Raw genomic sequence first — 27,032 nt, 5'->3', positions numbered from 1 at the left:
CAAACTGAACCCAAGCTACTGTCTAACATAGGCAGCACTTAACTAGAGTCAGGGACATTGTGTTCCTACACTTTGTGTCCACATCTGATGCCCCGGGGCAACTACCTAATTCTTGTTTTGTTTTTGGGAAACAGGATTTTGAGGGGGAAAATAGCTAACTTCCTGAAATTCTACACATTTGCCATGGTGCAAAGAGAAAAATGTGCAGATTTATAGCTAATCTCATGCTGGACTATCAAAATAAAGTGTGACCTACATATTTTGCCATGAGGCCGAGAGAGTAATGTACTGATTTAAAGTTAGGGGGGGCTAGAGGTCAGACCTCCCATTCTTTGCTACTTTACTAACTTGAGTGTTGACTTGAGCTACAGGTATATGCTATCTGTGATTTGACAATGCCCAGTTGTATGGAAATTGCTGTGCGGACGTAGCTTGTGCAGCAAGTCCACTAATTCGTTTCTGAGGCAATTGCTTGAAAAATCATCAAATTCAATAGATATACATCTGAAGTCGTAAGTTTACATACACCTTAGCCAAATACATTTTAACTCAGTTTTTCACAATTCCTGACATTTAGTCCTTGCAAAAATTCCCTGTCTTAGGTCAGTTAGGATCACCACTTTATTTTAAGAATGTGAAATGTGAGAATAATAGTAGACAGAATGATTTATTTCAGCTTTTACTTCTATCATCACATTCCCAGTGGGTCAGAAGTTTACATACACTCAATTGGGGCGGCAGGCAGCCTAGTGGTTAGAGCGTTGGACTAGTAACCGAAAGGTTGCAAAATCAAATCCCTGAGCTGACAAGGTACAAATCTGTTGTTCTGCCCCTGAACAAGGCAGTTAACCCACTGTTCCAAGCCGTCATTGAAAATAAGAATTTGTTCCTAACTGACTTGCCTAGTTAAATAAAGGTTTAAAAAAAAAAAAGTTGCTCTGGAAAAGAGTGTCTGCTAAATGGCCTAAATGTAAGGCCATCTGGCACCAAATACAATGGTAGGGGAAACACTAAGTATTTAATGTTGGCTTGACTGTTGGTGGACCTTCCACAGGGCACCAGGCTGCAGCAGGGAATGTGAGTGCTGTTCCTGGGAAGTTGACAGGACCGGATCTAAAGCTGGAGTTAAACCTAAAATTGGAGAGCAGGCAGTCTACTGGAGCCTCCAGTACCAAGCCCAACAACATGCTGCTGGTCCCCTCCAGAGTTCCCTGTGGGGTGAGGCACTAACATGTCAGGAAGCAACATCAAAGCATTCAGTGACTTATTCAGCCAGTCGTACAAGATGTATGTAACAAGATGTATGCAAACAATATAGATCCAAAATGCAGTACTTTTACATTTCAAATTGGTTTGGGGTTTTTGGTTGTTTACATTTTTATTTTTTTATTTTTTTACATTTAATAGAGCTGCTTTTTAGATGGTCAGAATGTCAACCAATGTACTTTTTCTATTGTTACAGTATGTTTATGTTTTGTGTTCTCCCTCCTGTAGATGCCAGGCGAGGTGTTCATTCTTTTAAAAGATACTGTGGCCAGTAAAGATGCTGAGGTTGAGTTCAGTAGGAGCAAACAGAGGGTGAGAGTGAAACCTGTCCACTGGAACAAACACACCCTCTGTGTGAACGCAGCAGGTATGTGAAAATTCAATGGCATTGTTGCTTATTGTAGAGAGTCATTCCACCTCCAAAAAACACAAGAAATAGGATTTCGACCCTCACCGTTTCAATGTTATGTTCTCTAATGGTTTTTAATGGTAAAAGTCCCAAACACACACTGTATAGGGTTTTGCGATGGTATTGGTTTGAGATTAATAGTACATTTCACCAATCACACTTCATGTAAAGATGTTTTTCTAAGAACTTTATTGAAAAACATATGTCTGCCATGCAATGGTTTATAATTCTATTATTTTATTAGGGTTGTCACAACATTTTAGTCACTGGCCCATTTCTCAATCAAAGTTTTGGACTTGTAGGAATTTCACCATACGGATAGCCCTCAGAGAGCTGCCATTTGTTACATTAAATTGACCACAGAATTTATTTTCATCATGAGCAAAAGCTCTTGGTTTTCTACCAAAAGTTGTAAAGAAAAGAAAATGTTGTGATCCATTTAATAAACACGAGACCAGCAACATTGATAAAAGGGTGTGGTGGCAGGAACAGCCACATCTAGTTGGCAAAACCTGGTACTTAAACACTCATCTATGGTAAATAATGCACGCAACTTCAATGGCTAATTTCTCTGAATGGGGGGAAAAACATCACCAGATTCACAGGAAATACATTACAAAGGATGAAGAAGCAATACTCCAAGCCACAGCTCCATACTACTTGTCAGACATAGAGAACCAACGATACTGTGTACTGGTTGTTGGGGTGGGATTGGTTTGGGTGATCCGTGGGTGGCTTTTGACAATTTTTGGGGATTCCTCATGTCTTACTTAATGGTAGGAAGAAGTTTGGTCCAAATCGGATGTTGAGTACTATTTATGTTGAATAATATCTGAATCTCAGAAATTAAAAGGGCCAATTTGGGTGCAATCAATTAGCTTAATTACAAGGAGAGCAAATAAAATGTCAACAAAATAATGTCCCAGGAATGCTAATCTTATGTCTCCAGCAACAAATAATTTCAGAACACTGAGAGGGTAGATGTCATGGGTGCTGAAATGACATGGAATGACCCTAGAGCGACTTGATAACTTGGTCAAAGAGCACAAAACAAAACACCATGGTTTCTAAAATGATGATGCCCAATGCTTATGAGACAAGATTATATAATTTGTCTTCCTGTTGCAGACTTCCAAGCAGGAAGTGTGGGCGTAGCACTGTACTGTAGTGGGGTGGCGATGGGGAAGGCCCATCTGCAGTACTACAGCAACATGGAGGAGATGGCTCGCCTTCTGACCAGGGTGGCAGACCCTGTGGACTTCATGTGCCAGGTACAGTTGATGTCGAAAGTTTACATACACCTTAGCCAAATACATTTAAACTCAGTTTTTCACAATTCCTGACATTTAATCCTAGTAAAAATTCCCTGTCTTCGGTCAGTTAGGATCACCACTTTATTTTAAGGATGTGACATGTCAGAATAATAGTAGAGAGAATTATTTATTTCAGCTTTTATTTCTTTCATCACGTTCCCAGTGGGTCAGACGTTTACATACACTCATTTATTATCTGGTAGCATTGCCTTTAAACTGGTTAACTTGGGTCAAACGTTTTGGGTAGTCTAACACAAGCTTCCCACAATAAGTTGGGGAATTTTGGCCCATTCCTCCTGACAGAGCTGGTGTAACTGAGTCAGGTTTGTAGGCCTCCTTGCTCGCACATACTTTTTCAGTTCTGCCCACACATTTTCTATAGGATTGAGGTCAGGGCTTTGTGATGGCCACTCCAATACCTTGACTTTGTTGTCCTTAAGCCATTTTGCCACAACTTTGGAAGTATGCTTGGGGTCATTGTCCACTTGGAAGACCCATTGCAACCAAGCTTTAACTTCCTGACTGATATCTTGAGATGTTGCTTCAATATATCCACAGAATTTTCCTCCCTCACGATGCCATCTATTTTGTGAAGTGCACCAGTCCCTCCTGCAGCAAAGCACCCCCAACAACATGATTCTGCCACCCGCTTGACGGTTGGGATGGTGTTCTTCGGCTTGCAAGCGTCCCCCTTTTTCCTCCAAACATAACAATGGTTATTACGGTCAAACAGTTATATTTTTGTTTCATCAGACCAGAGGACATTTCTCCAAAAGTACGATCTTTGTCCCCATGTGCAGTTGCAAACTGTAGTCTGGCCTTTTTATGGCTGTTTTTGAGCAGTGGCTTCTTCCTTGCTGAGTGGCCTTTCAGGTTATGTCGATATAGGACTCGTTTTACTGTGGATATAGATACTTTTGTACCAGTTTCCTCCAGCATCTTCACAAGGTCCTTTGCTGTTGTTCTGGGATTGATTTGCACTTTTCTCACCAAAGTACATTCATCTCTAGGAGACAGAACGCGTCTCCTTCCTGAGCGGTATGACAGCTGCGTGGTCCCATGGTGTTTATACTTGCATACTATTGTTTGAACAGATGAAAGTGGTACCTTCAGGCATTTGGAAATTGCTCCCAAGGATGAACCAGACTTGTGGAGTCTACAATAATTTTTCTGAGGTTTTGGCTGATTTATTTAGATTTTCCCATGATGTCAAGCAAAGAGGGACTGAGTTTGAAGGTAGGCCTTGAAATACATCCACAGGTACACCTCCAATTGACTCAAATGATGTCAATTAGCCTATCAGAAGCTTCTAAAGCCATGACATCATTTTCTGTAATTTTCCAAGCTGTTTAAAGGCACAATGTATGTCAACTTCTGACCCACTGGAATTGTGATACAGTGAATTATAAGTGAAATAATCTGTCTGTAAACAATTGTTGGATAAATTACTTGTGTCATGCACAAAGTAGATGTCCTAACCAACTTGTTTGTTAACAAGAAATTTGTGGAGTGGTTGAAAAACGAGTTTTAATGACTCCAACCTAAGTGTATGTAAACTTCCGACTTCAACTGTACCTGAATTTTTCCAATAGAAACTCAAATTTCCAACTGTTGGACGAATGATTACAATGTAGGTCAGCTAGATGCAGAAAGCGTGTGCAAGGAGGTATCGAATGTGTCAATGTCTGTCACCTTGATTTCTCAAAATTATCTCCACCTGTGCACCTACGTTGTAAACTTTCATTCATGATTTTTAAAAGGGAAAATTTGAGTATAATGTAATAGCCTAAACCTATCGATGTTACATTGAGCTGGGTGAATGGAATATGAATGACAGTCATCCAATATGCCTTAATAGAAATAAGGCCGTACTCATGAAAAAATGTATCATCCTCCCTCATCTTAAACGGCACCGACCGACACTGATTTTGAAGCCCATGCGTACACCAATTCAATGCTTTTAAATGTGTGGGGATGAGTACAAATAACTAAAATGTAAATGTACAGGAGAGCACACTATACAACTCAAATTATTTATCAATTTATGACTGAACCGTTTCATTGGAGGATTTGGAGAAAGGGTTTAGAGAGGAACATAAAGCATGCAAGGTAAACAACATGCATTCATTTAAACCCATTTGAGAGACTAATTAATGGAATGAATCAGCATATTCCTGCTGACGTTGATGTTGTTTACTTCCTCTCTTTGAAAGCCAGCTGACTGCAACTCAGTTTAAAAAGCCAATTGATTATGCACATGAACACTTACGTTGATTAGACCTAATTTGCTGAAGTTTCAACCCTTTGAATCAGTCCTGTTCAAGCTGCCAAAATTGGGTTTTCTTTTTTGAGAAAAAATGAATGAATTGAAAAGTTTATAAAAAAATCTTAGGATCAGGAAGGCATCAAAATTAGACACTTCAAAACAGAAAACACTGACTATACCAAGCATTAGGAACACATTCCTAATATTAATTCACATGCCTAGCACTTGACATAGCTGAAGTGACTTGACTATGACAGTGTGCTAGCGTTACAAAATTCTGGAAACTTTCCCAAAATTCCTCATGAATTTAGTTGGGAAGATTCCCAGAATCAAGAGGCATTAGCAGAAAAACTTTTTGGTGAAAGTGACCAGAATTTTGCAACCCTTTGCTCATGCATCCTGTCCTGTGATCTCAGTCTCTTCAGGTGTCCTCGGTAGAGAAGCTGGACCAAAGGCTGTCCTCCATGCTGTTGGAAGCCATGCCCTCCACAGGCTTCCAGGGACTGCAGGGAGATGACCCACCCGAAGGGGGTAAGTGTTCTGTTGTCTGTACCCCCTCGACAATCCAGTCAATTGAATGATCTGCTGACATTCATATTTTATGTTATATGATATTTAAATATAAATATATGCGTAAATACATCTATAATACGTCTATGTATTTCCCATTTTGAATCTGACAACCAAATGTTGTAGTTGAACTGTAGTTTGTAAGTAATCCTGAATCCTAACTTGACATCTGTGCAGTAACTTTGTGATAAATACTGTTGTGTAGGCTGTTGACCAGGCTCTATCTGAACTACAGTCTGCCTTAATTGTATTACAGAAAAACTTAATTGACCTGAAATTAGTATTGAATGCAGGTAAAACGAAGTATATGTTCTCTAGAGCATTGGTTCCCAAACTTTTATAGTCCCGTACCCCTTCAAACATTCAACCTCCAGCTGCGTAGCCCCTCTAGCACCAGGGTCAGCGTACTCTCAAATGTTGTTTTTTGCCATCATTGTAAGCCTTCCACACACACACTATACGATACATTTATTAAACATAAGAATCAGTGTGAGTTTTTGTCACAACCTGGCTTGTGGGAAGTGACAAAGACCTCTTATCGGACCAGGGCACAAATAATAATAATCAATCATTTTGCTATTTATTTAACCATCTTACATATAAAACCTTATTTGTTCATCAAAAATTGGGAATAACTCACCACAGGTTAATGAGAAGGGTGTGCTTGAATGGATGCTCATAACTCTGCAATGTTGGGTTGTATTGGAGAGAGTCTTAAATCATTTTCCACACACAGTCTGTGCCTGTATTTAGTTTTCATGCTAGCGAAGGCCAAGAATCCACTCTCACATACTGTACACTACCGTTCAAAAGTTTGAGGTCACTTAGAAATGTCCTTGTTTTTGAAAGAAAAGCCAAAAAAATTGTCCATTTTTAAAATAACATCAAATTGATCAGAAATACAGTGTAGACATTGTTAATGTTGTAAATGACTATTGTAGCTGGAAACGGCTAATTATTTTATGGAATATCTACATAGGCGTACAGATGCTTATTATCAATAACCATCACTTCTGTGTTCCAATGGCACGATGTGTTAGCTAATCCAAGTTTATCATTTTAAAAGGCTAATGGATCATTTAAAGCACAGCTGAAAACTGTTCTGATTAAAGAAGCAATAAAACTGGCATCAGCATTTGTGGGTTCGATTACAGGCTCAAAATGGCCAGAAACAAATAACTTTCTTCTGAAACTCGTCAGTCTATTCTTGTTCTGAGAAATTAAGGCTATTCCATGCGAGAAATCTCTTACAACGCTGTGTACTACTCCCTTCACAGAACAGTGCAAACTGGCTCTAACCAGAATAGAAAGAGGAGTGGGAGGCCCCGGTGCACAACTGAGCAAGAGGACAAGTACATTAGAGTGTCTAGTTTGAGAAACAGATGCCTCACAAGTCCTCAATTGGCAGCTTCATTAAATAGTACCCGCAAAACACCAGTCTCAATGTCAACAGTGGAGAGGCGACTCCGGGATCCTGGCCTTCTAGGCAGAGAGGCAAAGAAAAAGCCATATCTCAGACTGGCCAATAAAAAGAAAAGATTAAGATGGGCAGAAGAACACAGACACTGGACAGTGGAACTCTGCCTAGAAGGCCAGCATCCCGGAGTTGCCTCTTCACTGTTGATGTTGAGACTGGTGTTTTGCGGGTACTATTTAATGTATTTAATATATATGAATGCAGCTGTCACTTCATTAATGCCAATAGATGCAGTTTATCATAGTGCACTGAACTTTATTATGGGTGACAATTTTAGCACTCATCACTGCATTCTCTACCAGAAAGCTGGTTGGCCCTCTTTAGTAAGGATGTTAGTTACAGTAGGACTTTTTGTAATAGGGCTTTGGTCTCTACTGAGTTAGGTAAATCAGCTTTGTTCCACAATAAGGTGCAAGAAAACAATCTTCAACATGTTCTTACATTTGATGTTCTGGTGCCACTATGGTAATTGAGGACCTTATTACTGATGAATGTGTTTGTTTTTTATGACTGTTTTTCTTTCTGCTTGCATTTTGTATTTTGTTTATGTGTGTATTTTCTGTAATTTACGTAATTCAGGGCTCATCTGTAAAAGAGACATTGATCTCAGTATGACTCCCTGATAAAATAACGGTTATATAAAACTTGAATATGCATACACATCTCAAACTAGAATATCTATCTGACTACATTTTAGGATGGTTTCTGTCTGCACCTAACCCTAACCCACTTAAAAATCTCCTTACCAGAACCAGAGACGCTCCCAGAGGACGTGCCGTCACTTCTCCACTTTGCAGCCCAGAACGGGTTTAAAGACGTCTCCGGTGTGTTGCTACAATGTCCTGGGGCGAAAAGAGCTCTGTGCACAACTAACCGCCACGGTCAGACGCCCGCTGAGATCGCCCGACATAATGGCCACGATGAGCTCCATGTAGTGCTGCAGCAGACCCTGGTAAGTACATGCCTCGGGTCTGAGTAGGAGTGCTGATCTAGGATCAGGTTCCCCGCCTGTCCATGTAACCTTTATTTGTTGCTCTCTAAAAGGCAAAACATACTCTGAGAAGCTTTGTGAATACGGGCTCAGCTTTCCTAAAACATGCGGTTGGAACATGTTTGTACTGTAATGTGTGGTTATTGTCCTGCACGGGCAGCCAAGTACAGTGGGAACCCTGCACTCCCATTACAAGGATTCATAACATTCTCATTCTCTCAAATTACAAAATGATTTAATGATGTATGATTTATTACTATATATTATTACACCTGGGCACCAGTCCAGTATTGAAGAAAAAAAAAGACTTATGAAAAAAGACATTATTGCTAAAATAACTCATAAGACTAAAATTAGTATAGTAATAATTGATTAACCTGAAGGTATGAATTATTTTAAGAATCAATTGGAGTTCCTTACCAGAATAACAAGACAACACAACCACTTGATTTAATTACAGTCAAGGTATTTACAAAACATAATGAGAATGATCATGGAAAGGTGGGAAATGGAATGAAAGATGAGAAGAGAAGACCTGAATATAAAGGATGTTTTTACTCCGTCTGTGAGAAAAGTCTGCTGCCTCTGTTGTTCAGGCCGCATGGAAAGAGCGAAAGGGAAGATGGTTGTCTCTTTCCTTGTCGCTCCTTTTCTCTCCTCTGAGTTGGGTGGTTCTTTGGGCTGCTCCTGTGGGTTGTGTCCCTTGTTGCTCTGTTTGTTGGCTCTTTCCTTGAGTTGCAGAGACTGTGCCCTGATTGTCTTCTCCTTATGTCCTTGAAGAAGGTTAGCTTAAGAGTACCGTTCAGGCTACACTAACTCTTTGAGTCTTAAATCTTCACTGAGACCATTTAGGGTATGGTCTCTTCAGTGCCAATTCCTGTACTGAATAGGTACTTTCCCCTAAAAGGTACTTTCTCCCCTGGGTATTATTCCCTAAAAGTTACTTTCCCTAACTTCTATGTTACCAGTTCTTGCAATTAAAGGTAAAGGCCCCTTTGGTAGGCCTGCAAAAATTGAGGTTATTTGCCCTTCTTGAGGAGCTGCTGAGCCCAGAGCAGGGCAGAAAGGTCCAGGAAAGAAGAGAGTGAGGGAAAGACCTTTATCACCCAGAGAGAGGGTCCTTGGAGAGGTCAATTTAAGCTATAATAGTCCAGCATTATAGACAGTCCAGTATTATGTTCAACATTGCTTAACATATGACATTCAAACGACATCGCTACAACGATTTATTCACTTTGAAAGTAGCTAATGGCTCTGTGTCAGCTTTGGGTTTCTCTTCCTAGTGACAGCCATTTTCATAACAGAAACAACATCAAATTCTTCTCTGAGATGGCTATTCGTCAAAGCTACTGCAACTGGAAGAGCTGCTGGAAGCCTGCATGTCAAGAAGGTGAACAACAAAGACAGCAGTGTACTCAGGAATGCACTTAACCAGGGGAGACATTCCATAAAAAATAAACATGGCAGTAGAGGTGGAAGGAGGCTGGTGGAAGCCTTAGGAGTACTGGGTCACCTCATCCTTCAGGGCAGCCACAATCTCCATCCCTACATCCCCCAACCACGCCACCTTTTACCGTTTTTCCCCTGGCGGGTAATGGAAAAGCATGCTCATTTGCGTCCTTCTGCTCCCCCTTATCCTCCCTCTCTCCTCTTTTCTAATCTGTCATTCCTGTGCCTTCTATAAGTTTTCTGGTCGCAACACCCCGGTGGAGGATTACAAGGCCTGTGTTTGTTCATGAAGTCACAATGGCGTGTCGGGGAGAGAGTAGTGTGGGTCGTCGGCATACATTAGAACAATTATGCGATGCCTAATGCAGAAACTTCTTGCGTAATGGCATGTTTTCTTTTTCTCATAATATGGTGAGAGCCTCGCCCGGCTCGACCCCCATCTCCCTGCGATATGAAAGGAGAGGGGGGTGCGCCGTTTACTCACTAATGACAAGCAATCCAAATGTAATCGGTAGGCTATGCATCTGTACATCTGTATGTCCATTAGCTAAACCCAGAGGAGCTTGCCTTTTTATGATGCATGCTCTCCACAATGGAAATCACATTAGCCAGTGAAGACAGCAACTGATTTAGAATATACTGTACTGGAGTAGGCACTCCAATGGTGCAACATCTTAAACAATAAAGAGATGCAGCATTTTCAGGAGAGCCTATCCTCAAAAGGTCTATTGGGTTCTACAGTATTTATACACCAGTTCCATGACTGATATTGAACAAATTAAAATATTCATTCACTCTCAAATTGTCAGCACGTTGCAGAATAATGAATTCCTTACCAGTAATACCAACAAGCAAGAGGCAAACAGAAAAACAGAAATGAGATGTAGAGATGGGCCTGTGTTTACAGGCTCGTGAGTAGCAAACAGAGACCCAACCTAGGCTCAACTGTATCCACATCAACTGTGGATATATCTTTCTTTTTTTTAAACCAAGAATATAACAATAATAGTTAAATGTACACCGTTATAGTAGGAGTTGATTGAAACTGTAAATTGCCACCCTCTCCTGAACTTAAACGGTACTAGAAAACAGCCTTGCCTTATGCTTACCCTAGCCTTATCCTTGTCTACCACAACTAGTCTAGTAAAGACCGGATTCCTTTCAGGAGCGTAGCTGCTGTCTCCAAACAGAGCAGCGGATTCCCCAATGGGAGACTTAGACACTACAACAGCTGAGGAATGTGTATTATCCTCTGGCAATGCTGCTAATTGCGAGAGATTGCAGATGGAGCCAAGGCTGATCGCCCTGATCGGATTGCTCCAGCTCATTGAAAAACTCACTGTCTCTGATGTGTTTTGGGAAAACTGACGGTGGGACGGAGGAAGAGGAGGGCATGGGTGTCCCACAGAGGTCACTCCCTTGGGAATAAACATAAATCCGTAAGCAGCTGGCGGCCATGTTTTTTGCCGAATCGTTACGCACCGGCAATAACAGATGTTTCCTTGGTCTTTTTCCACAGAATAAATTCAAATGAACTGAAATCCACTCATAAATGCCAGTATAATCCATGAGGTAACCTACAGGGGTGTTTAAAAAGCTGTCAAACCATCATGTTCCCCCCTGACGAATTCTACAACCGGGCCCTAGTAAATAGTCAATCATAGTATACAATACATTGAGTATACAAAACATTAAGAACATCTGCTCTTTTCATGACAGACTGACAAGGTCTGTTAAATCAACTTCAATCAGTGTAGATGAAGGGGAGGAGACAGGTTAAAGAAGGATTTTTAAGCCTTGAGACAATTGAGACATGGATTGTGTATATGTGCCATTGAGTGTGAATGGGCAATACAGGGTATGGGGTATGGTAGTAGATGCCAGGCACACCGGTTTCTGTCAAGAATTGTAACGCTGCTGGGTTTTTCACGCTCAACAGTTTCCCATGTATATGAAGAATGGTCCACCACCCAAAGGGCATCCAGCCAACTTGACACAACTGTGGGAAGCATTGGGATCAACATGGGCCAGCATCCCTAGGGAACGCTTTCGACACCTTGTAGAGTCCATGCCTTGATGAATTGAGGCTGGTCTGAGGGCAAAAGTTATGTAAGGGGTAATCAACAAGGGGCTATGCGTTCTACGGAAAATAATGAACAATGTGGAAGGTGACCTTCCACTGAGTTACAATATTTTCTGGAGTTGATTATCCCATTTTAACATGGCTATAAATTGCTGCTAGAAATGTGTTCATTTGCAGGTAGAAATGTGTTCAACATCCACTGAAGTACAGTAGCTAGCAAGTTAACAAGATACAGACTTGCTAATGTAGTTGACCAAACCATCAGTCCTAGCTTGCTGTTATGAAAATCAAATTCAACAATGCTAATGTTTTCAATTAGACTTTTGCTTTCAAAAGCAGCTCAAACAAAGAACTTGTCAGAATTAACTATATGCATTGAATTCTACTGTGCTGATATACCGTGAGTTATAGGGAAATAACGCACGCTCTAGAATGCCCTTTAAGCCAAAGCATTTCTACCTGCAAATTAACACATTTCTAGCTGCAAATACGCAAAATTATAGCCATGGTATAAAAGGGTTAATCAACTCGGGGCTCTATGTATTCTCTGGAAAATAATACAACTCCGTGGAAGGTTAGTTCCACTCCTTTAGCATGTCGTGGAACACACCTTCCACGCCCATAGTTTGTTTCCATAGAATGCATAGCCCCCTCGTTGATGATCTCTTACATACAGTTGTTTTGAGTAATACATCATTTGATTCAAATTCAATTCTATGGGTTAATCTTGGTTGCTGTGGTAACCTCTTTGACGTACTGTAGAATGAAACATTTCAGGTAATTTATGTAAAAAGGTCCGTGTATTTCAGCTGACCAAGGGCTGTTATTGGGTGGACCAAGCTCAGTTAGCATAGCGGTTTTATTACCCCTAGCCATGTGTCAGCCCCTCCCTCTGCAAATGAATCAAGCTATGATGTATTAGTGCTTTGGGGGGACAAGAGGCTGTCTGTCAATACAGTCAAGACGAATGGCCCCTCTACCCCTGAATACGGCCGTAACACTCACAGGGTCTACTTAACGATCACTGTTGATATGGGACTGCCGGTCTCCAAGGCACCACACTTCTCCAGCGGTAATGAGCTGTGAACTGTCGGTTAGGGAGATGAGAAACAAACATTACCACAGAGATTGTTAGTAGCTCCAACTGTAACGATTTTCTAATTGTAATATTATAATATAATCACTGTTTAATGCTATCCTTTTGGGGCCTTCCTTCCTAAATGAAACAATGTATTTATACCTAAGTGTTTATAGTTGCACAGCATGCTAGGTTATTTTATTTCTGAGATGAAATTGCCCAAGTGTAACTGAGGTGGTTCCGGTAACCACGCTTATGTGATGAGCAAACGTATTTAACTCCGCGGGCTAACACAGAATCGTGGCGTGCAGGAGACCTGGGTGTGAAACCCAGTTGGTTACATATGTACAAGAAAGGGGCTACTTTAGGAGGCCAATATGGCCCAGGCCTACTGCACATAGAGATTTTGTTCTCCAGTCAATGTACTTGTCTTTCAAGTTTTAATGTCACATGCATACGTACAGTGAAATGTATTTTCTTGCAAACTCAAAACCCAACAATGCAATAATCAATAACAATGTAATACTAGGGGGGGGGGCACATCTTAGTGGTAGGCTACAGTGAGAGGCATTTAGCTGGCTTAATGGAGCTTTAAAACGATTAATTAAAGCTGTGCATCCACAGTTGTTAGTTATTTGGCCCATGCACTCCTATTATACGTTAATGTGGAGTCAATGACGTTCTATAAAGACGAGAGAGGAATGACACACTGATTTTATTGACTTGTCCTACAGAGCAAGCAGTAATCATTTTTTTCTTCTTCTTTTAAACGCACATCCTCCAGGGACTCCACTGATGTGTACCATGTTGACGGTCAAAATGCAGTAGAAGTCTTGTGTTTCCCTTTCATTGGGTCTGTGCTGTTTTTTGTTATGCCAACTTGATTTGCATAAGCGAACGGTCAGACTGCAGGATTTGTACAAGATTTGCATAGCATTTGAATGAAACGGTCACCCTGTCTCCGTTAGGGACTGACTGTGGTTCTTTCAGCTTTTGTTCAACAGGCAACGTGTCCAGTGCTGCTAAAACATGACCTATTAAAGTTAATATTATTATACATGATGTGTATAGCCAGGACAGTGAAGGACATTTTCTACATCTGATACAAAGTACTCAGTGTTCGAGTGAAGTTTCACTAGTCAGCAAGCAATGATGGCATGATATCAAACAGCTGGCTCAGGCACTTAATCCAAAAATACATATCTAAATAAGATAATAATTCCTCAGTACTAGAGTCTTCAAGTGGAAACATGTTTCGCTACTGTCCAACATCAAAGCATCATTTTTTTAAAATTCTCTGTAGATAGTCCATGTTTAATGCCTACGGAGCTGTGAAGGGAACGGCACCTCCATACCTTCAGGCTCTGATCAGGCCCTACACCCAAACAAGGGCACTGCGTTCATCCACCTCTGGCCTGCTGGCCCCCCTACCTCTGAGGAAGCACAGTTCCCGCTCAGCCCAGTCAAAACTGTTCGCTGCTCTGGCACCCCAATGGTGGAACAAGCTCCCTCACGACGCCAGGACAGCGGAGTCAATCACCACCTTCCGGAGACACCTGAAACCCCACCTCTTTAAGGAATACCTAGGATAGGATAAAGTAATCCTTCTAACCCCCCCCTTAAAAGATTTAGATGCACTATTGTAAAGTGGTTGTTCCACTGGATATCATAAGGTGAATGCACCAATTTGTAAGTCGCTCTGGATAAGAGCGTCTGCTAAATGACTTAAATGTAATGTAATGTAATGAGCTTGTTTTGTCAACTATCTGTTGAGCTTCCTGTTATTCTTGAATTAATATATTCATAACAGAAAATACATAATATGCAATATCAAGAAGTGTAATATTGCAATGGAGTGGCTGTGTTGCTTAGGAACATCACATGGAAAATGCATAGAGTTGAGTGCACCATTTTTTTTTGTATTGCTTTCCATGTTAATAATAACAATTTACAATTCTGTGTCGGTACTAGTATGATTCGGAACATTCCCACAACACGAATCTCTGGTCTTCGAGAGCTACTTTAACGGTTGTGCCGATTTGACTTCCACCCCAACACCAACACACCTGTTGAAAAGATGAACCAATCATGGTCCTCAGATTTGACATTGACCGTTTGAATCAGGTGTGTTACAGTAGGTCTTTGGAAGATGTGCATTGATTTCAGGTCAAACAAGAAAGACCGAATTAGCAAACTCTTTCCCTGTCGTAGTTGTTATCTAGTCCCACTCTTTTCCCTGTTCAACGTTAAGAAAATAAAACGATAACTTGCGAGCTGGGAAAATAAGCATCTTGTCTGAAGTGCATTCTGTCAACAGCACCTCTACTGGTTACCACAGTCAAAACAGTCAGCCCCTATCAAACGATGAGCCTTGAATCGCCACTAAATGATATGTTTGAATGGATAGGGGTAGATTGTCTGTGATCGCTTGATTAGTCTGATTTCCCCTCTGGCACTGAGTATGTTATTGGGCAGAGGGCCACAAACAACAGCCTGGTATTCCTAGCACTGTTTACTGTATTGAATCCTCTAGGGGATGTTTGTTTTGGGTCTCTCATCGAACCAGCATAGCATTTCATAATGTATCAGGACACAGAGTAACAGAGGGGAAACGCATATTGTACTCCGCGTTACTGTCAACATAGGCAGTAGAGTAGAATCTGGAGGCGCTTACAGAAGAACGGGAGTGACATTTGACTATTTTAAATCTTGTTTTTCCATAACAAGGCGTCTTTACACAAGGAGTTCCATGACATTGAAACCTGTGTTGTATTAATGTAATGCATTGCTGGCAGAGTGTAGTAATCAGTCTCTATGGTCTGTCGTTACAGAATATGTTCACCATGGGCAAGGACAGTGATGACAACAGTATCTATGAGATGATGTGCACAGCAGGTGAGTGGAGGAACGATGGTGAACAATACCACATTGGATTGTTTGACCAACTCAATGTGTGGCATGCCATCATTGTTTTCATATTGTCCGTTCAATAGATTGTCATCCTAGCAGGGGGTCGGTGACTGTCCATAATGCGGTTTCTGATTTAGTATGACATTACGGTTGCCACACTGGAAAGCGGGAATCCACAGCTACATTCAGTGGATGTAATTTGATGAAAATGGGATGCACCATACTGGGTGGTTTGTGCTTGACCCTGACTCATGCAGCTATTGCTTCCCTAGCAGTAGTATTCAACCCCCATATTATGTATGAATATCGTTTATAAATATCTTACAGGGAATCCCAGTGCTCCAGACACTCAGAGAGAGGAACAGGGAGAGGGTGATGAGGTGGGGGAGGATGAGGAGGACCTGTACGCCCCACTAGGTGTAAATGATGAAGAGTATGACACCATCTTGACCTCCAGCAGCGCCATCGTTATTGCTAACAGACCACCGGCGCCCACACCCCGGCCCGAAACCGACCCCGTCAAAGAGGACAGCACCCCCTTTATAGCTCAAGGTAGGACTAGACCGATGAACACTGGGTTGTGTTCAATAGGCACGAAACAGGAGAAAACTGATTGAGATGGAGAAGATCCGACATGATCTTGTCCAATGAGAATGGCCATTGTCTTTTTCCGTTTCAAAACTTTGAACCACATGGTGCCCTACTGAACTTGACCTTGGGTTGCTGGTATGCTTATTCTGTGACTAGCGAGTATTGCGCATGAGCGATAGAAGATCTCAGCTAGTGCAATGCAACACGTTATTTTTGTAAACTTCAAGGGAAGTTGGTTGCTAGTTCCAGACAATTGGGTCTGATATGCACTAAATATTTCAAAGAAGTCTGGAGATTTCCTCAACCAAGAGGGGAATATGTAGCAGATGTGAAACTAGCATGTGAAGGCAGCTAAGACAAAGACAGAACTGACTGTTACAAATACACAGATTCGCTGGCATGGGATTCTTAAATGTTCAATTTGAGCTGTGTAAATAATACAAGAGGATGAAGCTACTGATCTTAAGGGTTTATAAATAATTTATGTGTTCTTGATTTCTTTCTTTCTTGTCTGCCAAAAAGACATTGCTTTTCTTTCCAGTTCCCTTTATCCTCTTTGAACTGTGGACTGGATCCTAAACTCTCTGTGCTTTGTGGGAAAGGTGATAACATTTCCTCCTGTCCAATCCCAACCAAGTTATGTCTTGATCATTAGTCTTTGTTGTGCACTGTAAGGGAGTCAGGCGGTGGCTGGTCCTCCAATCACCTATAAGGGTTATCTTTCCTACTTGAAGACTCTTGAAAACATGTGATTCCATAAGCAACACTAACCGCCAATCTGCAGTAGAACAGACCCAAAAGTATTTATCTTGTTAACGAATGTGATGTTATTGTGTGAACCACCACTTCTCCCCGATCTTTCAGCCCTACCCATAGAACCTGAAGCCTAGCAAAAGCAGATTACACTGCATCACAAACGCCTCAATAACAGAAGCCCAACTACTGGGCCTGGGCCGCCATCTGCAACCAATCTGGGCCAGTCTCGGGCCAAGCCAGCAGCATCGGTCATTACACGTGTTTTCCATCGTTCATGTCCCCCGACATGAGACAACATAGGATGGGAGAGAACACGTAGGGGGATCAAGAGATTTCCACACATTAATACAGTGGAGTCTTTCAACCATGCACTGATGATATTGCCTCCCTCCACTAGTGAATGCATCACAGTGACTTAAAGACATGTTCCGGTACTTTGGCGACTAAGGAAGCATTTGTTTAAACCTCCGGCTTTGGGCTGGATGTGTCACTGTGTAGTTCATACATGCATAATCTATGAGCAGAATTACTGCCTTACCTCAATTAGCCACGAAATCTCTAGTTTGAAAGAGTATTTTCTTCTTGAAGCTGTGCCGTGCCATTTTCCTTACATTTTCTCCCACGTGGGCCAGCCCCCTAGCAATTTTTGAGTTCTAGCTTCAGCCCCTCGCATTGAGGGAAAGAGACAGATGACGTGGTGCACATATGTGATATAGTATGCACTTTTCGGGGACCACTTTTGGCACGCGAGTGCTACTTTCAGAACTACTGTATACAAAAAAAGTAGACCAAATTACCAGAGAATCTCTTTAAAGAAAGTCCTGACTTAAAGAAACTGGAGGAGGGTTGGGACTTTGCCTATTGCTTCAGTGCACTGCACAGCTAGAAATAATGGACAGAAGTTGAGATTTCTACCTGCCGTTCTGACTGGTAAGACTATCGTAGTCCATATGTGGAGGAAGGATAATTAGTGTACGAGGGAGTGTCTGTATTTAAAATGGCAACCTATTTTCGGAAGAAGTGCACAATATAGGAAATAGGGTACCATTTCAGTTGCAACCTATGAGTGTGTTAGTGGGTACAGGACATGTGGGTATGTTTGTGTGTACAAGTGGATGCGCATATCTTCAGGAAGGAAATTAAGCTTTGAAATCTGAGGAGATGACTGGGCCAGAACCCTAAAGAGACTCCATTACCCATCACCCCTGTCAACACCATAAGTGCAGAGAAGTGACTCCCTCAGCGAAATAAAGCAACATATCATTCTAAGTACTTACTTGCCAATCGATAACATTGAGTGTATCTTTCAGTCTGATTCAATTCAGCTTCATGCATCTGTATGTCTTTTACCAAACCTTAGAAGAAGGCTATTTTATCTAAAATAAAATGTACATACTAGTACGTATTTTACTCTGTCATTCACTTTAGAGTAAATATTATAACGTATCACTTTTTATGCAGTTGTGCAGCCTATTTGTGTACGCTGACTAGTCTACCTGTGTGCTATTTGTTTGTAAATGGCGCTATCTTGTGGAATGGGGTGAAATAGACTCGTTTAAGGTAGTGGAGAAAAACACAGCGTTAGTATTTGTAGTGTCAGTTCATCACGTCTGTATTGTCTCTGATGGCAGTGTGTGTTTGCAGTGTTCCAGAAGAAGATGTCACAGAGCGATACTGAAACACTGTATTCTCTACCCACTAAGCAAGGTAAGGCCAGGCAACAGTCAAAAAAGTATATTTCTGTAGGTCTGCATTGACGGTTGAATAGGTCAGTGATGCTAAGTATATGGAGCAATGTTAGTGCCATTCAAATGATAGAATTATCATTCCATGAGTATAGTCCCTTGATAAGTTCTGTCAAACTGGAAAAGGATTTGTTACTGTACATCTGGCGGAAAGGGATTGATTTATGTCTCGCTGCCATTCTGTTATTCTGTAGCACGCGGGCGAGACAGCATCTCCTCCACGTACGACACATTTGTGCCCAACCAGCCGCCTGGGCTGGAGCAGCTGATTGAGCTGCAGGAGAAGGTGAAGAGAGGCTCTCTCAGTATGGACGAGGCCCTGGAGAGGTTCAGTGACTGGCAGAGGGTCCAGAAGGGAATGGACGCCATTCAACAGGTAATAATGTGGGGAAATGAGTCTGCTGTTTCAAGACCCTGCTCACTAGGCGTAGTGCCATCAACCTTAAAGGTAGACTCAATAATAGGACATCGTTATAGACAGTGCGACAAAGTCATACACAGCGGGCCAACTTCCCGCTTACAGACGTCAACAACAGGAGAATACAAGACTGCAACTATTGGCTCTTTCCAAAGTGGGCATGCCTTAGCCTGAAAGTCAGTCTGTTTGTGCTATAATATATCAAGCTAGCATGCGCAAATTGTTAACTGTGAACATGACAGGTGACATAGGCTTTGAACACTACTCATTAATGAGTATATGGCATGTGTTATGTTGTGCATTATAAACCGGGTAGTTTGAGTACTGGATGCTTATTGGCTGAGACAGCATTTCAGCCGTGTGTATATCAGACAATATACCACGGTAAAACTACTTGTTTACGGTTCTATTTATGTTGGTAACCAGTTTATAATAGCAATAAGGCACCTTGGGTTTGCGGTATATGGCCAGTATACCACGGCTAAGGGCTGTTCTTACGCACGACACGAAGTGGAGTGCCTAGATACAGCCCTTAGCCATGGTATATTGGCCATATACCACAAACCCCTGAGGTGCCTTATTGCTTAACTATGTGTCTAATAGATTGTAACTCCACAGGAGAAACTACGTCAGCTGAGGGCGAGTATCATCAACAACAGAGAGGACGATGAAAGTGTCTATGGTAACCGTTTTCTACACTGAGTATACAAAACATTAAGAACACCTGCTCTTTCCATGACAGACTGACCAGGTGAATACTGTAGAAGCTATGATCCCTTATTGATGTCACTTGTTGATGTCACCCTTCATCTACACTTTAATCAGTGTAGATGAAGGGGAGGAGGCAGGTTAAAGAAGGATTCTTAAGCCTTGAGACAACTGAGACATGGATTATGTGTGTCTGTCATTCTGACGGGGAACTGGCAAGACAACGATTTAAGTGCCTTTTAAACGGGGTATGGTAGTAGGTGCCAGGCACACCGGTTTGTGTCAAGAACTGGATTTTTCACACTCAACAGTTTCCTGTGTGTCTCAAGAATGATCCGCCACCCAAAGGACATCCAGCCACAACTGGGAAGCATTGGAGTCAACATATGGCAGCATCCATGTGCAACAGTTTTGAGACCTTGTAAGGTCCATACCCCAACGAATTGAGGCTGTTCTTTGGGAAAAGGAGAGGGGGGGTTAACGCGTAATAAGGAAGGTGTTCCTAATGTTTGGTATATTCAGTGTATAAATTATTCTGACTGTAACGTTCCAAACGGATTTCCTTTTTTGATGAGAAGAGCAGAGATTGCCAAAGCACTCCCCACTTGGGGGATAGATACTGTATGGGATCATTACCTTGACTTCTAGCAATGAGCTTACAGCTTACATAAGCCGTTGGAACAACATATATCAAGGGATCTGACATCATTTTGACACAGACCGTTGCTTAGTTAAGCTAGTTAACTGTTTGTGGCCTGAGTTACAATGTTATGCAAGAGCTATGAAGGCCACCTGCGTTAGAGATGTCTCTGCAAGTTCTGCAGAAGATTGCGCAGTCCTTACACTTCTAATTGAAGTCCCATTGGGTACACATCAAATGACGCCACCCTTTGTAATAGAAATAGTTTGTAGTTGTAATTCCCACAGCTCATATTGATGATGGTGTTTCGTCTCCAAATGAGAATCTTGGCAGAGTGAATTTTTACATCTCTTGACATTGCAGAAAGAGAGAAGTGAGCCACATGCAGTACAGTAACACAGGCATAACAACCCTTTCTCTTCTCTCTCCAGATAAAATCAACATCATCCATCACACACCCAGTAAGTCCTTGAAAATCCTTCGTATTCAGAGAGCGCGAAAGACTGGTGTCTTCTGTTTTGTCTTTTCATTCCCTGCCTCAGTTTCTCCAGTAGTGAAATTTTGTCCCAAAGGAACAGTTGGCTAGATAAACCCTTCTGAACAGTTTGCTCAGAAGAGTGTAAAGTCCCCAAGGCTGTGGCTTTGATGTTCTAGGTTCCATATTGCTTGAGATCTATTTCTTCGCTGTAGTTGCTTTGGTCTGTCTAAGTTATACCACCACTAGTAAGTAGTTCAGTCTTAAAAGCTAATTTATAACATCTGGTTTATAATTGCATTCTGATGCCCTCCATGTACTGTGATCACCGTGAGTGCAAATATAAACTGATCAGCTTGTGAGAAGGCTGGGTAATGTTCAGTGGGGACAAAATGGGAGAAAACATTATGAAACTGAGTGAAACAGGGATGCACTTCACCATACTACCATCATTTGTTTTCTACATTTCGCCCTACTGAACACGACCCTGGTGTTTTGAAAGGCTGACAGTGGACTTAATATGATGTCCCTGTTGACTTCTTCCTCTTGGTTAGATGTGACTGTGAATGAATGTCACAGGGGAAGCCAGCCGGTGGAGACTGACTTTTACAGCAAACCACTTAAAGGACAACATGTAAGTATATCATGTATTTGTATAGGCCCTGGTCAAAAGTAGTCCACTATGTAGGAAATAGGAAGTCATTTGGGAGTCCACACAGTCCATGTGTTGAAAATCCAACATGTCCGATCCCAGGCTGTGTCACAGCCGTCCGTGACCTGGAGTCCCATAGCGCGGCTCACAATTGGCCCAGCGTCGTCCGGGTTAGGGGAGGGTTTGACCGGAGGGATTCCCTTGGCTCATCGCACTCTAGCGACTCCTTGTGGCGAGCCGGGCGTCTGCACGCTGACTGCAGTCGTCAGTTGAACTGTTTTTCCTCCGACAGATTGGTGCGGCTGGCTTCCGGGTTAAGCGAGCTGGTGTTAAGAAGCAGCGCGGCCTCACGAGCCCATTGGGAGTTGCAGCGATGAGACAAGGTCGTAACTACCAATTGGATATCACGAAAAAGAGGGTGAAATTACAAAGAAATATATAAAAAATAAATACAATTTAAACATGTCATAATGAAATTTGATTATATATTTTGAGTTCTTGTTGATAGAAATATGGTTAGCCATGGCTTTCATCTTTAAAAAATGACTGATTTAACTATCAACAAGAACTAAAACAGCTTTAGTAATTAATATGCTTACTTATCTTCACCGTTTGTCTGCTTTCCAGAAGAAATTTGACTGAAAAGCAAATGTACAACACTTGGACCTCAGAAATATGGTTAGCCATGGCTTTCAACTTAAAAAAAATGGCTGATTTAACTAAGGTCCAAGTGTTGTACATTTGCTTCTCAGTCAAATTTCTTCTGGAAAGCAGACAAACGGTGAAGGTAAGTAAGCATATTAATTACTAAAGCTGTTGCAGTATGTCACCTTTATTTAACTAGGCAATGCAGTTAAGAACAAATTCTTATTTACAATGATGGCCTATCCCGGCCAAACCCGGACGACACTGGGCCAATTGTGCGCAGCCCTATGGGACTCCCGATCACGGCCGGATGTGATACAGCCTGGATTCGAACCAGGGACTGTAGTGATGCCCAGTAGTAGTAGTAAAATCTCAAAATAATGACTTCATTGATTTATTAATATGATTTTATATTAACAATTTTCCATACTCTTATAGGTGCCATCAAACAAGAAACAAGACATTTAAGTTATTTGTCTTGATCTCACTCATTCTGAAGAACCAAGCTCTTATTGATTGAAATGAATATGTCTATGTCCTGCATCCCTATAAGATATCAATACATGGTAAATGTAACGTGATAAAGATGGCCGTATATGTTATACAACTATGTTCATTAAGTCATTTATTTTTATTAAATCATTTTATTTCACAACGTCATGCAATTGTATCTGGGGTGTATAACTCATACAGTCTGTGTGGTTATACTGTAGGGGTCATTTCCTCATTCTGTCTGTATTACATACATACTAAATTAACACAACTCACCTACATAATATACAGTACTATACAGTTTGCTCAGGATTTGTACCTGATTAATCGAATCTTCTCGTTCGATGGTTGGGATCAGTCGAATGGGTTGTGCTAGGTCTGCCTGGGCATAATAGTTCATTAGAAGTCCTACTCTGCTCTCTAGTGGACAAGGAAAAACCCTACACCTTAAGACAGTTTGACCTCAACTCCTGAGGCATTTCTAAGAGATATTCTACAAGGTTCTATGTGTATCATTCGTATGGCAGTACATATCACAAAGTGACCCTATATGCTCATGTGATCTGGTTCCTCTACTCTCATATTCTTGTGCAGGTTGAACACAAATAGATGAATGCAGAAATAGGCAACAGTAACGATCACATAAAACATGTCGTCATTCATTTGGAGTAGGGTGAAGTTGCCCCAAGATGCTGATCTTGGGTCAGTTTTCCATTTCTCCAAATAATGGTTAAGGGGAAACGTCACCCCAAAGTCATCCATCCATACAAGGGGATACACCTCCTCTGTTCAGCTGCTTGCAGTACAGAAATCTGCCCTCAGAGGGCAGCATCACAAAGCAGTGATTGTACAGGTTTATCACTGGTCCAAGACTACGATTGAATATAATTCATGTTAGTTGTAGATGTTTGGGGCGGGTAATCTGATAAACCTCGGAGCCATATAAGATTTTAAGGATTTTATTATTGTAGGTGATGGTGACTATTGACAGAAGACTGACGTTGTCGTACCAAGGTTCATTATCACCGCCGCACAATACAGCAGCCGGAATGGGTCTAACAAAAAATGTCTTTGTAGAGAATTTTACTAACACAGGGCAAAACACAAACCTCAGGCTTGGGCTGAATTTATCAGGGAACAGTGTGTAACGTTCAGATAGAAATGTAATATATAGAACAAACATGTCCCCCTGACATGTAGAATAAGGAATCACATATGTTCCATTCATTGCATTTCTATTACAACGTTCCACAACGGTTGTCTGCTGAATTAGATTCCCTTGTCTAGAAACTCTGGCATCAGTCAGAGCTGTTTGCCAACCAAGCAGCTGGGTACACGCTGGGTGCCATTCTCCTGATCAACCATGCTCTTTGTGAATAATATGTATTAAAGCCCATCATTCCTTCTTGGTCCTGCCAGTTAGCCCTTTGGAGATAATCCGGCTCAGGCTGCAGGACCCCGTGGAATCGGAGGCATATGTTTGTCTGTCACCTGCTGAGCATAGTTCATTCGGTCTTCCCTGTCAGGGCATGGTGGTGGAGATGGCCATGGTTCATCATGCATAAATGTTTCATGCTGCACAGCTAGAAAAGAGGAAACTTCTTCCTGTGGAAAGAGGAAGCTTCTTCCAGGAGCAGGTTAGCTTCTGTTCTGTCAATGTCTTTCATTTTGTTTGTGTGACAGTGTTTTGATCTCTAATAATAAAAATGTTGTAACATCTCATTTTTACCCGTAACTTTAGCCTGAATAGGGTGAGACTTTTAGCGCACACACTTTCCTGTGACTGTTACTCCCCCCTGGGTTGTTTCTCTGGGCCATGGCAGGATTAAAGCTGAGGACTGTTACTCCCCCCTGGGTTGTTTCTCTGGGCCATGGCAGGATTAAAGCTGAGGATTGAGCACAGCTGCAACCCTGATAAAAATCTTGCAATTTCACAGTCAGTGGCATTCTTTCATCCCCTAATCCACACAACACATACGGCATACATGAACCCCTTACCAGGAAGAGAACAAGCTGTTCTGAGCAGCATCTCCGGTTCGGGGTGACGCCTTTGATTTGGGATAGAGCCGTGGAGTAACCCCCACCCACCGTAAATTGAAGAGACTTAAGTCAGGAGGTGTGCTGTTTATTTGGGCGTCTTGAAATAGTAGGTGTCCGGACCCAGATGTGTACAACTGAAGAGTCGTGTGTCTATGTCGCTGTCCGGGCCAGGTGTAGACTACTGTAATTAGGTTGGATGTGAATCGTATTGGGTTTCATGACAGCTGCAGAGACTTATCTGGGTTTAGAATATATTTTTTTCAACCTCATTGACAATTTGGAATTATCTTTTGAGCTACACTACCTTGTTGCAATGGCTAGATCCCTGCCTTTCTGAATCCCCACCACCAAGCAACCCTCTGTATTATGCCAACTCTCCCTTGTCTCTAGGGCATGGTTCATCCCTGGCAGACACAGTGACATCCATCTGCCAAAGGGCACAGGTACATAGTCATGTGCCATTGTCCTGCCACCGTCTGTTTGATCAGGGGCCTCTGGGCTCGACGCTCCGTAAGGGGCCCCAGGGGCCTCACACCAGCCCCACCAGCGGCTCTCTCTTTTGAGGCTTTGGACAGATTAATAGTTCCTCCTCTGCTGAGGCCTTTTGTGAAGCAGCGCCCAGGCGTGTTCAAGCTGTTGGAGTAGCGGGGTGGCCAGGGGTGGACGGGACGGGCCTGGTGACGAGACGGGTTGGCTAATTCCACCACAGGTCAGCTCATCTGAGGCAGCCGGCTCTGCATTTTCAATGAAGTGGAAAGGTCACATCCGCACTGCCTGACACCTGGGAGGAAGAGCTCAAAACGTTGCATTGACAGGATAATTAGGTTAGTAATTCTGCCGTCGCAAGGAAGGAATGCATTGACGTCTCATATGGGCTCCTCACAAGCATTAGCAGGGTTCTCTATAAGAACTACGTTAATTGTTCTTCCACACGTGCAATAATGTATTGACTCAATGTCCAACTAATCGTGTGCAAGATGGTGGCCCATGTGGTGATTTATGGTGATTTCTCAATCACATCGAGGGTGGGAATTATGTGGTAGAAAAACAACTTAAAATGCAATAGACTTTATATTGATCATTTTGAATGTGTGTTGTTTGTTTAGGTTTATCTTTGGATGCCCGGATTTCTGCCCAGAGCCCTGGTTTGGACTTGGGTATTATTTGTACACACCAGACCACAGCTGAACAATCAAATAGATAAGCCACCACACACACAAACACACACACACAATGATGTTTGCCAGCATCGCAATCAGGATTAAAGGGTCACTTATATGACTAACAACATTCTGGCAATTTTCTCATAGGCCTATGAGTAGAATGCAATTTTCTCATAAGCCTATGTAGAATGAAAATGCAGACTGCATTTTAACCAGGGGGAGCACTGTGTTCACACAAACTCATCACCAAGGTGAGCAATTAGTATTGTGGTCGGTCTCTGAAGCATCAGTTGTGTATAAAGTTGTGGCCTGAAGCAATCTATCAACCCCCCCCCCACCACCCCACATAGCACTCGACACACTCATCCCCCAATAACAGAATCAAGCCAGGAATCCATCCAAAGGGAACTTCTAACATAACAAAAAACAGGGGCCGGGTATTTCTGACTTTCTGCCTGGAAAACAATTTTAATGACTTTCTGCATTCCGATTATCATTGGATTCCAGCTGAATCACGTGCTGCGGCACCCCCTGGCAGTTCCAAGTGCCAGCGTGTGAGGAAATCATCCAATCGCAGCCTTTTCCTGGAGTTGCACGGAGGACATTTTGTAATCAAAAGCTACTGGTAAGATTTCGGTCAGTGCTATGCGGAATCCTTAGGACGTCCCTACACTGAGCCCTATCCATAAGCTTAACCTTAACCCTTCATTTAAAATGTCAACTTCAATGGGGTAGGGACGTCCCAAGGATCCCGCATAGCACGGACCATAAGATTTCTTGCTCCTCTCTCCCTCCACTGGCTCCCAGAATCGCCCCCACTCTCCCGAAAGGTGGAATATCTAACTAAGTTGAACTAAAACACGATAACCAAATGAGGAGAAGGGCTATCCAAAGA

General features: G+C 42.1%; 1 protein-coding gene across 1 annotated transcript in view; it reads left to right on the top strand.

Moving 5' to 3' along the window:
• The window catches only part of LOC106577587 (B cell scaffold protein with ankyrin repeats 1), a 30,242-nt gene extending 7,140 nt beyond the window's left edge, over positions 1-23,102 (top strand). The window contains exons 3-15 of the mRNA XM_014155765.2: positions 1,055-1,218; positions 1,495-1,633; positions 2,804-2,946; positions 5,671-5,785; positions 8,051-8,253; positions 15,734-15,797; positions 16,140-16,364; positions 18,804-18,866; positions 19,099-19,280; positions 19,941-20,004; positions 21,102-21,131; positions 21,700-21,779; positions 22,881-23,102. Coding sequence (XP_014011240.2) covers positions 1,186-1,218; positions 1,495-1,633; positions 2,804-2,946; positions 5,671-5,785; positions 8,051-8,253; positions 15,734-15,797; positions 16,140-16,364; positions 18,804-18,866; positions 19,099-19,280; positions 19,941-20,004; positions 21,102-21,131; positions 21,700-21,779; positions 22,881-22,910 — 1,371 coding nt within the window. The 5' untranslated portion in view covers positions 1,055-1,185 and the 3' untranslated portion in view covers positions 22,911-23,102. The remainder of the gene's footprint in view (positions 1-1,054; positions 1,219-1,494; positions 1,634-2,803; positions 2,947-5,670; positions 5,786-8,050; positions 8,254-15,733; positions 15,798-16,139; positions 16,365-18,803; positions 18,867-19,098; positions 19,281-19,940; positions 20,005-21,101; positions 21,132-21,699; positions 21,780-22,880) is intronic.
• The last annotated feature ends 3,930 nt before the right edge of the window (positions 23,103-27,032 follow it).

Source organism: Salmo salar, chromosome ssa18, assembly GCF_905237065.1.
Source record: "Salmo salar chromosome ssa18, Ssal_v3.1, whole genome shotgun sequence".
NCBI lineage: Eukaryota > Metazoa > Chordata > Actinopteri > Salmoniformes > Salmonidae > Salmo > Salmo salar.
The sequence above is the reverse complement of the archived record's forward strand: the minus strand, read 5'-3'. Positions and strand labels throughout refer to the sequence as shown.